General features: G+C 40.1%; 1 protein-coding gene across 2 annotated transcripts in view; it reads right to left on the reverse strand.

Moving 5' to 3' along the window:
* Window positions 1-1228: 1228 nt before the first annotated feature.
* Window positions 1229-13054, reverse strand: part of adka (adenosine kinase a) — a 152392-nt gene continuing 140566 nt past the window's right edge. For both annotated transcript variants that reach the window (XM_051916429.1, XM_051916430.1), the window contains exons 10-11: window positions 3571-3657; window positions 1229-1919 (exon numbers count right to left, since the gene is read on the reverse strand). In XM_051916429.1, coding sequence (XP_051772389.1) covers window positions 1795-1919; window positions 3571-3657 — 212 coding nt within the window. In that variant the 3' untranslated portion in view covers window positions 1229-1794. The remainder of the gene's footprint in view (window positions 1920-3570; window positions 3658-13054) is intronic.

The following is a 13054-nucleotide window of genomic DNA, read 5'->3' on the forward strand; positions in this document are numbered from 1 at the left end:
TATTTAAATGTTTTTTGCTGTGAAAAAAAATTCTTTATGCCTTAAAATAGCTTGAATGTAACTCTACACCCTTGCCTCATTTAATATACGCAGATCAATGAATATGCAAATTAGCCCCGCCTCCACTCGCTCACGCCAGCTCAGAGATCCACTCGCTTAACTTTCTGAGGTAAACACTGCACAATGGTACCGCTCTTTACAACATCAGACACATAACAGTTATTAATATGATTAGCTTTTTGCTTGACTATGTTTTCAAACAGCTAATAATGTGTTGCAAATGTTACACAGACCACAGTTCCCATTTGCCATGTCAGAGTCAGACAGCTGCCTTCTAACAATCAGTACATGTACATAAGTACATGTACCTAACATAGCTATTTTTTTTGGGATGCATTGTATGTATTGCAAGTACAATTTCAACTAAATCAGAAACATGACTAAAAGTGTTGACTTCTCTCAAACTTCCATAATGTCTTCTAAAGTTGTCCAACAGAAAGACACCTGTGAATCAACTTACTTTTTATAAACCTCAAAGGCAACTTTCGCAGGTCTTAAAAACACCCAGCATCATTGTAAAACACACAGCGGGAGGATTAGAGAAGTGAAAAAAAAAACCCCAAAAACCAACAAGCGTGACTATGTGCGAGCTGAAAATGTGAAATAATGCTCAAGGACTTTGTCCTTTGCTGTCATTAGGGACTGCGCATGGACTCACAGGTTGTTTAAAACCATGTGCTCTGTGATGCCAGGGTCCAAAAACGTGTTTGTCAGTGACAGAACCGGAATCCGCTATGATTGCGGTCACACACGGGGACAAAGGGGCAGCTGTACCTTGAGTCTAATGATGCTCACAAATAGCTACTCCTCATCCCATATCATAGAGATGAACCTTTCAGACCTGCCACTGTCATCAAGGGGACAGGAAGAAGCTGGAGGCTTTCTAACCATCCAATAGGACACAGAGGTGAGATGCTAAAAGAGTAAAATAGGCCAAAAGTGGAGTCTTGTGCTGAATTAGAATTAGGAACTACTCTTACTATTCCACCCATAGAAAGATATGGTCAAAACAGCAAGGGTAGTATATAGCTAGTATGCAGTTCCGAATTCAGCACTGGTTCTCTGTCGAAACAAAAACACAGATTATTCACAATATAATCATATTTCAAGCAATTAAACATCCATTCTACATAACTAATTATAAGGTTAGGAAAAGAATAAAAGTGACAGCAGTAAAAGAGCCTCTTTTATTTTAATTTTGGCAGAGGTAGTGTTCACAAAACAACAGATTTCTTTGTTCATGACACATGAGTGTGCTTTTCACAATTACATTTGGTTTACAACAGCAGGACTAGCCAACACAACTCCTCTGAGAGAAAATGAGCCTTTGATTTCAATAAAGTTCAAATGATTCGTCTAGTTTCTATAACGTAAATTTGCAATATCTGCTTCGGTTGTTACAGCAGTATGGTATCACCAAGTCATTAAGGTAATTTTGTTAGCAAACACCACATCTGAAAAGATGCTGGTTATGACACTAAACACTTTTAACACTAAAATGGCTTTAGTAAAAACAATTAATATTTGCAACACAGAAATTCCTCTTTTCCCTTATTTGTAAACAGTTTTTAATGTGAAATATGTCTCTGTGATTGAATTAGGCCGTGAGACAGAGAAAACAGAGGCACGTGAACAAGAGAGGAAAGAGGAACAGAAGATAAAAAGTCAATTAAAAAAAGGCATTAATCCTAAAAACACTTGGGCGGCCATATCTTCCGGTCTCTAAGTGGCCCATCAGTGGAAGTCGGGCTTTTCTGGGAATGTGCAGCCCGCGTGGCGAATAATGACGTTAGCAGCGTAGTGTCCAGCACGGATGCACTGCTCAAAGGTCTTATCCTGTACCAGCTGAGACAGGAAACCTGCACACACATGCAAACAGACAACGAAAAAAAGACAAATCAGATCCACATGCAAGAGAGTAGACAGATTTAATCCTAATCGAAAAGCATGCACAAACATATGTTTAATGAACGCACACATAAACACACATCCAAGCGCATAAAGCACGCACAAACATATGCCGGCGATTGTTAGCTTAGAAAACGTAGTCGGGTATCGATTTTGTTGCATGTACTTTCTTTTAAAAAATTAAGGAAATCAGGCTTAAGGGGGAAAGGTGATGCGAAAGGCCCCCTTTAGTGATGTGCGATACAGAAATCCTCCAGCTGCCCTCGGGCTCTGAACCCTCCCACCTAGATCTCTGCTCTCTGCAGCAGCGCATTGAAAAACAGCTGGCAAATTCATTTTCCAACGTGGCAGAGAGCTGGCCTCCAACCTCTTGTTGGAACGGATAAAGGAGTTAAAAAAATCAATACGACGTTTGAGCAAACACGCTCACAGCTCTATTAGTCGCAAAGGTTGTCCTGGAAGAGCTACAGGAAGACATGTTAGCAAATCAGGCTCATGGCCTTTGAGAAGCAGAGGGCCGCGTAAGAGGCGTCGTATGAAGATAAATTACGCGGACCCGAAAGACCTGCGCGAACAGCGTGATCAACATCGATATTTCTGTTTTTCATGGGGAGCCAAACAGCGTCGTGCTTTACGCGTTTGATGGATGACTTCACAGTTCAGATTGGAGTAGACACGCAGCGGCTATCTGAATGCGCACTTATTAGCAAAGCCCGCAGATTAAAGATAACGGCTATGGGGAGTCTGGAAACTCTGCTAATCCATCATGAAAGTCATCTATTTCCCCCTAACTGTGTTATCTGAGGTTAAATAGTACAATAGTATATTGGAGGCTTCATGTGACTAAACTAAGCCAAATGAAATGAAGTATAACTAGAATATATCTACAAATTGTCATTCCCGAGCAGCTGCACAGGAAATAAATAAGCATTGCGTGTCAGAGCTCTTGCATCACGGTCCGGTTTCCCAGAGGTTACAGATCAGACCTAATCCTGGATTAAATTGTCCTGTCAATAGTGATTTTCCATCAAACATACTTTCGTCTAGGACTAGTCTGTCTTGGACACCTGTTTCAACAATTCAATCCATTTGTGTGCTTACTGGAATTCCTTTTATTCTGTGATTTATGCATTAATTATTTGGTTTATATAATAATAATAATAATAATAATATGTATTTTATTTATTATTATTATTGTTAGTATATTTTTTACTTAAAACATACTATCGTCTAGGACTAGTCTGTGTATTGGACACCTGTTTCAACAATTCAATCCATTTGTGTGCTGACTGAAATTACTTTCTTCTGCTGAACACAAAAGAAAAGACAAAGAACATTCAAAAAATGTTGAAAATGTTTCAGTGCTTTTTAATCTATAGTCAAAGGGGTTGTTTTGGACACCACTGACTTTCACTGTATGGAGAAAAACAGTTGAAATCATTATCATCAATGGTTCAGCAGAAAAAAGAAAAGTCATACATGTTGGCAACGATGTGAGGGTGAGTAAATGATAACAGAATTCACATTTTTAACTATTGGTTTAAACACTGAAGTTATTATGGGCCTTTGAAAGTATATCTTTATGGTTTAGTAGCACAGTACCTCCAACAAAGGCGTCTCCAGCACCGTTGGTGTCCACTATCTCGCTCTGGTCAATCTCCAGGACAGGGAATGTCTCCACCTTGTCACCTGTAGAAAAGATGGTTCACGGTAAGTATAAGCTTGTTAAACTGAAAAGTGAGCCTCATTCACAGATCGGCTGTTTGGCAGATGTGCGAAACTTTCTGCTGTCAAAAATGGTTGTGTTTTTCTAATAAAAGACTACGTTTTCCTATAGAAGCTCAAAGTACTTTTTCATTTTAAAGTAGTGCCAAGCATAGATTTAAAGCTTCAAAAATAAAAGCCTGTCACTGTTTTGTCAGATCGCACATCTTATTACTTCCTTGCAAACACATCTAGTTAGCATGATGCTAATCATCTATAAGACAGCAGAGGCAGAAACAAAGTTAGTACTGTGGAAAGATGGAGAAGTTCCCACAAGACATGCAGAAAGGAATAGAGGGATGTGGCATTTTCACTTGATGAGCTATAAGAGCCCTGCTTGGGCCTTGAACTCAAGGAGAGGCAATTATATCATTTGGCGGTTCTTCAGCATGACAATTCTTGTGCAGAAATGGATCAGCTCTCTAAAATAGAATTTGAAAGACAGCGTCAGTCTATTTTCAGCATTCAGCTTGAATAATCTGTCCCCTTTCAGGCTAAAATAATGCATTAACTGTCCCGCTGTTCCCTCTCGAATGCCTTCTGCTATACGCTTGTGTTTTATTCATGGCATTAGCCTCCATTAGGGTTGAATGAGACTGGTCTAACTTTGCTTTACAGTAAGAAGAGCACTTCAGAAAACCCAATATTAGATTCTTGAGGACGTTCAGAAAATTCCACATGTGGCAAGTCTGGCAACCCACTCCAGCACCGTGATTTACCATTTGAAACTGAGCTACTGCTGCCTTCGAGAGCACCTGGCAAGTTCCCTACTCCAAAGGCAGTCGATATTACAACATGTCACACATTCAAGTCAGAAAAAAATGTGGAAGTAGTCAAAACAAAAACAATGGATGACAAAATTGCTGTCACTTCTGTTATACCATTAGATAAGCATAGAAGAATACCCCAGGATACTACAATTTTACACAACATGATTTGTGCATTAATTATTGGGTTGATTAATCTAATATGTTATAAGGCTTGTGTTCTAGAGAGGATAAAACATAATAATGACTGAATTTGCATGACAATAAAAATAATAATTATAAGTATAAAAATATTGAATGATATATTGAATTAGTAATTAATAAATCACTATTAAATAAATCCCAATGAATATAAATGTATTAAGTATTTAATAAAATATGTATATTTATTAAGGTTTATTAATTAGAGATTTATTAAAGGGGTCATGAACTGCATTGTTTTATAATGTTTCTTGGGGTGCACTTATAAAGTTAGTATGCTTTTTACATCAAATTGTCATAATTTTGTTTTAAGGGGCGTGTCTGCTGTAAGACTTCAGTGTAAACATCCACTGCTGTGATTGGCTAACATCTTTGCATATAAAATAGCTAAATATTACTCTCTCAAAAACTTTTACTATTACAGCTCTCAAGGTTAACTAATCGTGAAATGTGTTGATTATAGCATTTTACATTTAGATCTATGGCATTATATTAGATCATGGCATGGAAGGTTGCAGTGATGAACATTGTAGCCGATCACATGATGTTGAGCACATGAAAGCAGTGATCTCTTCATTGCAACTCAATTTCTGCACACTAATGAATGCTTTCATCATAACTAACAGTGCAAACGCGATGTAACTAAGAGATTCGTTGAATAAAATGGAAGTTTTGGCGAGTTCAGAACTCAGTCACTGATAAACTCGCACTGTTTGAGCGTCAGTTTTTAATGTGGTAGTTGTGTGTACTGTCAGTGAGGGGACGGAAATCTCAGATATCATTAAAATATCTTCGTGTTTTCATGATAAACTAAAGTCTTACGGGTTGGAACGACATGAGGGTGAGTAAATAAGAGAATTTTTAGACCTCTAATAAGAGAAATAAGAGAACTCTAAGTTTTACATTTGTGACATCACATTATCATTGAAAAGGGCCTATAGAACTGAGGTTGAAAAAATAAACCATCAAATCATTCAATACTATCAACTGCAGGAGTTCTTCTGCCATCTTTGATGTCAGCATGTTCCTTTACTTTGTCTACATTATTCTGGTATCACGAGAGCTCAGAGCATCCCGTAGACAAATATGATTTTGTGAGGTCATTCTTGTGCATACAACTCAAAATTACAATATTTCAAACTCCACTTGAAGGCTGCATGAAACCTCATATTTCCTGACACCAACAAGAGGACCCTAAGGAGAAAGAGCTGAAAAACACAAGCCAGTCTTAGCAAGCCCTTGCGATGATTCTTTCACCAAAACAGCCCATAATCTGCAAAAACATGGAAAAACAGAGTGCTTTAAAGTATACACCTGCTAATTGTAGTCAGTAAGTGTCAAAGACCATTACTTTTGTGTGGAGAACTTCAGAAGAAACCTTCAGACACAGACAGTAAACAACAGAGAATGTGAGCAAAGGCTTTCAAATGACGCAACAATGAGCACTCAAGACACGTCTGCTGCGTGTGCGAGCGTTTTTTCCCTAAACGAGTCAGCCGATTGTGTCTTTGATAATTAATTACACAAAAAGCAGATCCTTTTAGAATCAGCTAATTAGCAGCAAAACGACTTTGCTTAATTAATGCAGGCAACGAAGCATGCTCGCCCGCCTTCCTCTTGAAATGATTAACTAGAGGATCTTCCGTGTGAATTAAGTTAACAGAAACTCATGATCTATCTATTATTTTGCAATTAAAGATTACAATATTTACATTGCCATCATAGCATGCTTTCTCCCTCGCATCAAACTACGGGAGGAAGCGAGTGCACATGGTCATATGAAGCCTAAATCTGTTTTGTTTGAACAGACAAATGACTGAAGGGGGAAAAAAAAATGACCAGACGCAAATGAATATGTTCAAAATGAAACTGTATGTGGTTCCTTCCTTCCTGTACACAAGCTGACCTGATTCGACTTCCTTTTATGACTCAGAAACAGCGCAGCCTGAGAGTGAGAGAAAAAAATAGCCATTAACTGTTCCTTCCTTTGATACCCATGACTGAACTGAAGAGGCTCTAGACAATAATGGACATCAAACTGACGATTAAGGCTTGTATGAAGCAACGACACTCTTCTCTTCAGATTTGTGAGGGAGTGAGCAGAGACAATGCAATCCAGCATGGTGAGAATGTAGGTACTAGCACAGGCTAACCCCTCTGCCCTTGGTTGACAGGTCACGCAGCAGAGGCATGCTGGGAAATGTCTAAACATCTCAGCTGTGGTGAGTCATCTGGAAAAAAAATTATGAGGTGATTCTTGGAAGTACATGGTACAACATTAGGTCATATCCAGGGGTCAGAGTCCACAATAAAAAATATGCTACAATAAAAATGTATCTTAAAACACAAGAGCACGCTGCCTATTAAGTCCATGTAAATTGCTGCATGGAACGAATGTCAATACAATAAAACCATGGTGTGTAAAACAGATTTAAACTCGATTTAGGGTTCAGAAGGAGGGCCGTGATCTGTAAGAGATTGAGAAACATACACTGCCAGTCTTCCATCTTGGTAAACAAGGCTGAACTTGCATATGTGCTAGTCCCCTTGCATTGATGTTTAATGGTGCATGTTGCTCTAGGTGGTTCCCATAACCTCACTTTGTCTCCTACAAGCTGCATCAATTGATATGATAATGGGGGGAGGACGTGTGAAATGAGAGGGGCTGCACTGGAGGACAAGGCGTCCAACCACTTGGATGCCAAATGGTGTCCAGGAGCCTCTCTCAGCTCTCAATGGGGACAATAACAAGAGTTTCAAGGAATGGAGGCAAGAGGCAGATGCTTAGAAAAAAGAAAGATTCACACTACTAATTGGTCCAATAGGATGTTTTCATTACCATCCTTGTGTGTCATCGTTAACCAACATACACAGCAAAAATAATATTATATTTGAGTATTGTCTTCCAGCCAAAACTCATGAGAAGGGATGGGAAACCAGTTTTTAACCGGTTCCAATAATGCTTCTATTGTAGATAAGTAAGAAATATTTGGGAAAAAGGAAATGCAATTCCACTGCAAAACTTAAGAGCCATTTATTTAGGGATTGCACTACAGTGGGCGCTGTATGTTGATTCACTAAAAAGAATCAGTTCATAAGGGTCATTAAAACAGGGATCAAATGGTTGCACTGTAGATTTAGCAGCGGTATAGAGGCGCCCCCTAATTGTACTGCAGGAAACGCATCCGCATGGGTAGATCCGCACCGTTAACAGAAATGAACATCATTTGGTTCCCATATATTTTTTAAAACGACCTGATGAATGACCTGACATAACCTGATGAACAACCCAATTTTTAAGTGTCAAATATAAGGCAAACCAGAAAGAGGGTAGGACAAGTCTGCTGAACAAGGGAAATTAAATCATTTAAAAGAGAAAAAATCTATTAAGAATTACTTCTGAATTAAGGTTTTACAAGAGGTTCTGGTCCAATGTGAATGAGGGCAATTTATATAAGCACGCAAGAAAAAACTAGGGCAAATAAAAACAGAGAAATGAAATTCCTAAATCGCTGCTCTCATTCCCCCCAAAACCATCCTTGATGGACATCTCCTTCCATTTCATCAAACCGGAGAGAACACATCACATCTTTATTCAAAACATATTATTGAACTTGGCTCTCAACATGCTGCTTTGGTTAGTCTGAGAGCGTTCCAGGACCAATTTCATGTTAATGTATAACACAAAAGAGGCCATTGGCAGGGCTCTTTAATAGGCATGGCAATTAAAACTTTGCTGCCAAAACCTGTCTTTGTTGTTACTGGCTTGTGGTCGTCCCTGTAAACACAGTCTCTGGGCAGTTCACAGGGAGTTCCATCGCTTTTGTGGTTTTGCCATTCTTCGTTTTACATGTTCATGCAGAAAGAGAAAATACTTTCCTCTGCGTGACTATCCAGGGAGCGGAAAAAAAGGGGCAACAAAGTTACACCTCCCGAGCTGTGAGGTTATATTAATAGCTCTTGTACAGCTGTTTCTTTTTGGTGCTGTGTTTGACACTTGTGTGCTTAGATCAGAAGTGATATGTTGCTTTCAGGGTTTTGTATCCTTTTGGCACAGGCCTCTCAGGAGGAAGAGGAAACCGCGGCTTTGCTCGCAAAGGCACTCCAGGAACAAGCAGCGCTGTAAACATGTATCGGACCAGCTCAAAATAAAATAGGCCTGCAAAGACAAAACATGCATGCGTGACTATTTATAGAGCCCAAGCGTCAGAAAAAGCCATCGTAACATTTACAGCACTCTGAAGTTATGCCAATTATGTGTAATAAATTCTCTTGTTATCACTAGTTATGTGGGGAGTAATATGATTACGCTCGTAATGTGACAAGCCAAAACCATGAACGCCTCGGGTCATGCGATAATTAATCTTTTACTGTATCTTAGGCATTGTCGTTTCAAATATATCACTGCGGCTTTCAAAAGTGATTGTCTAAAATAGATACCTGAGCTACTGAATGACAAGCTATTCACTACACAATGAGACATGACACAAAACCAATGAGCGGGAGAAAGATTCAAGGCCTTCAGACAGCTGCGGAACGGTGAGAGATTATTTCTCTCAAATCCACTTCTCGTCGGCTCCAGAGCCAAACAAAAGCTCAGAGGAGTAAACAAGGATGGCCCTCCTCCCGGCAAACACACTGAGGAAACTGCCCTCACTTGCCTTCTTTTCTCTGATCCACTATCTCCACGCTAGGGCTGGTCAGAGAAACATGAGCGTGACAAACACATTTAACCGCTAATAAAGGGCAACCACCATGCCGAGAGTGGCAGGAGATAACCAGCACAAATAATCAGAGGAGTCTGGGACGGAGAGAGCTTTAAGAGGCAGTTTTGCCCTTTTCAAAGCGAGACATTGATCAGATCCCCTCGCCTCTGAGCCATGCTAATTAGCTGAAGACGAGCGGTGATGATGTCACGATCGATTTGGCGGACGTGCGGAGGTCTTCATCCGTCGCCCTTCCCATCATGACTGAGATACTGAAATGCAGAAAATAAATGCGATGCATATGCTGAAATTTCATGAGGCCGTTTCAAAATCCATGAAATAATTTTTTCTGCAATGGAGATATAAAAGACACAATTTTGAGAAATAAAGATGCAACTGTGATATATAAAGTCGCAACTGATTAATCGTTGTGCAGCCCTGGAGATGTATAGCCACAATTATGAAAAATAGTTGGAACTGACATTTGTAATTGTGAGATATTAAGTCAAAGAATACAATATATTTGCTATTGTGAGATGAAATCAAAATTGAGAGTTGATGCAAAAAGTGCAAAAAACAATAAATAGAGATAAGTCACATTTTTCGATGTCGGTTATCCAGAAATAAAATCTCAGTTATAAAAGAAAAATATTAATGTTGAGATGTAAAGTTACAATTGAGACATGAAATTGCAATTGTGTGATATGAAATCCCAACTGATATAAAGTTGCAGTTGTGAGAAAAGGAGATAATAATAAACAATAAACAAAGATAATAATAATACAATGTCACAACTGTGACATAAAGCCAGAGTCAACTTAGTTAAAAAGTCACATTTGTGAGATGTCAATAACAAGAAACAAAGCAGCAATTGTGAGCAACAGTAGTCTCAATTATGAAAAATAGTATTGCAGTTGTGAGATATAAAGTCACATTTGAGATATGAAATTATGATTGTGAGAATTAATCTCACAATTAGGCTACCTTTTTATGTTTTTACTCACAACCAAACTATGGTGTCTAAACAGGAAAGTTCAGGCCACCTTCTGTCAGTATAGGCATTACAGAGGCCGTTTATGTAATCAGTCAATGCTACGTCTCTTAACTCTAAGATCTTTTCTTTCGCTTTTTAAGCCCATCAAAACAAGCAGCCACTAACTGACTGTTTACAGCGTTTCTGTTTTAGCTCAGCTGCGTTGAAGGTGCATTGCATTAATGAGACACAAACAAGAACGGGCAAACATTACAGAATAATAGCCCTAACATAACACAAGAAAAATGTGAGGGAGAGCTTAAAAACACACTCATTCTCACACACACACACACACACACAGGAAGAGTGTGTGTGTTTATGAGTGCATAATGACCTTTGCTAAGGGCTCATGGAGATGGAGGAAAACAGACTGAAACGAAAAGGCTCCTCTGGGGAGTTCATTAGGTGCAGGTAAATCTGACAGCGCATTAGACACATTCCTCCCGAATAAGTTTCAAGACGAGCAGCACCTCTCCAGGAGCAGGAATGAAAATGTTCCTCTTTAGTAGGACGACAAAAACAAAACGGATTACATGGAGCGACTTCAGAATTATTCGCAACTGAAGTAAAGTCAATTTATTTCTCTTGTTCTTAAAGTCAATGAAACGGAAATAGCGACAAATCATTTCTTTCAAATTGTGACGTACATCCGAGTGAAACGGATTATTGAAGAAAAAAAAAGAAGTGTGGTGACTTGGTTCAATCCATTAGTTGTTCATTGGATGGAGGCAGATCTGAATGTGAGCTTGCAGTCGATTGTAAGAAAGTTGCAAGGTTTAAGCGAACCGAATGATTGAGAAGTCTTGCATATGTCACCAGACAGAAGAGTTATGATGGTTTGATTACTATAACACACATTTAGAAAACAGGGTCCATTTTAATTTCTTGCTGACTTTTAAAAGCAACTGCAAAACATCAGGTCAAGTTTGCAGATGTACATTTGCAACAGCAGTCAGATGTTCTCCATGTCTGCTAGCATAATTGCAGGTTTGGACAACACATGATCGTGCAAATAAAGAGGGAGGATTTTGAGTCTTTAATCACATCATGTGCTTGAGCTGAGACAACCACAACCAAGCCCAGTGTACTCCAGTCTAGATAAGATAAGGTTATGGCTCGGTCCAGATATCACTGAACAGTGGAGCTTACAAGTCAACTGCAAATAAACACAAAACTGCAGCAGCCTTGCTCTCTCTCTCTCTCTGCAAAAATGCAAAGACGCCCCTCGTGTTGTGGTGTTAGTTTCACTTCTTGTGATATTAAAAGGAACACAACAAAGGTTATCTCTCTGGAACCTCAGTTCCAGGAAGTTAAAGTGAAGTACAACACTTATGAGTTATGACTCAGTACACAGAGACTCTGCCCGAAACTGTCAGCCTGCCCTTGTGGGCTACATTCCTACACATAAAGTAGTTTGGGATTTAACAGGACGTTTTATTTTGAAAAACAGTCACGAAGGGCACGATTAAGTTAGCTTAATACGTGAACTTGTGGAGGAGGGAAAGTACTAATAGAACATCACAAACTCCCTTCCTCCCCGTGACGCTTTCGTCAGCCCTCTCGTCCCTGCCGCAGCCCCTGGGCGACCCTGCACACTCAGCCATCATTAGATCAAAGACCGTGGGTGCTGCGCTCTTAATATGAGCCTGTAATAGGTGCGCCAGCAGGGCCGCGCTCTGTTCAGCGATGTCACAAAGGTGCTTCATTAAGGGTTCCTCTTCTGGCAGCTTTCATTAAGGAAATTAATGTGGAGGGGCGAGGACAGCCTGCGTTTACGCCGCGAGAGAAAGCCGGCGTGCACAAAGAGGAACTACACAATAACAAATCTGCATCTCTTTGGAACGTCGCCCCCAGGGCCTATCATCCCAGCCTTCTTAATCACCATTAAAACAACTTCATTGTGACATTCAGAGCCTGCTGAATGATCACATCCCCGCATAGAGAGCAAATTGCAAATGAAATGTAGAGATCAGACAGCATCAGAGCACAGCCTCTGGGAGGTTGAGCAAATCTTCAATTCTCTTTTATATTGATGTTTATTGGCGGAGGCAACGGGGAGCAATAACGTCCCTCTCCTTCTCCGTCGCCTCTGCTATCTGAACCCACTTATTCACCGCTCGTGCGACGCCTGACATTTTTTACGGCCAACTACCTCTTGCGCGCCGTCCTCGTTTACTTAGCATTGAGCGCGTGTTTCGTATGGGGTTCGCCGGGGGTTGCCGCCGACCCCGCGGCTCCTTATGAAAGGACTGCAGGAGGTTAGCCGAGCCTGCCTTTTTCCTCAGCGCAGTGTAAAATGCCTCCAGGAGAGTATTTTCTCCAAAGCCGGCGCTTAGGCTGAAAGTTAGCTCAGAACAAGTGGGAGTGAGGCGGTTCTGTAGCAAAAGGGAAGGATTGTCTTGTAGCGCTTTCCTCTGATGAGGCTTTACAGGAGTAGCAATTGCCTGAGCAGCCTTATCAGCCCAGGGGGACTAATGCTATTAGCGTTTGTGTGATAAACGCAGCGCAGTGGAACCAATACAGCCAGCTTTGCCGCGTTACTCTGGTAACATGTTGTGTAAATTGTATAATACAGAGCTCTGTTTAACAACACTTCAATCCTGTAGTGCAGACTT

This window comes from Ctenopharyngodon idella, chromosome 13, assembly GCF_019924925.1.
Source record: "Ctenopharyngodon idella isolate HZGC_01 chromosome 13, HZGC01, whole genome shotgun sequence".
In the NCBI taxonomy this organism is placed as follows: Eukaryota; Metazoa; Chordata; class Actinopteri; order Cypriniformes; family Xenocyprididae; genus Ctenopharyngodon; species Ctenopharyngodon idella.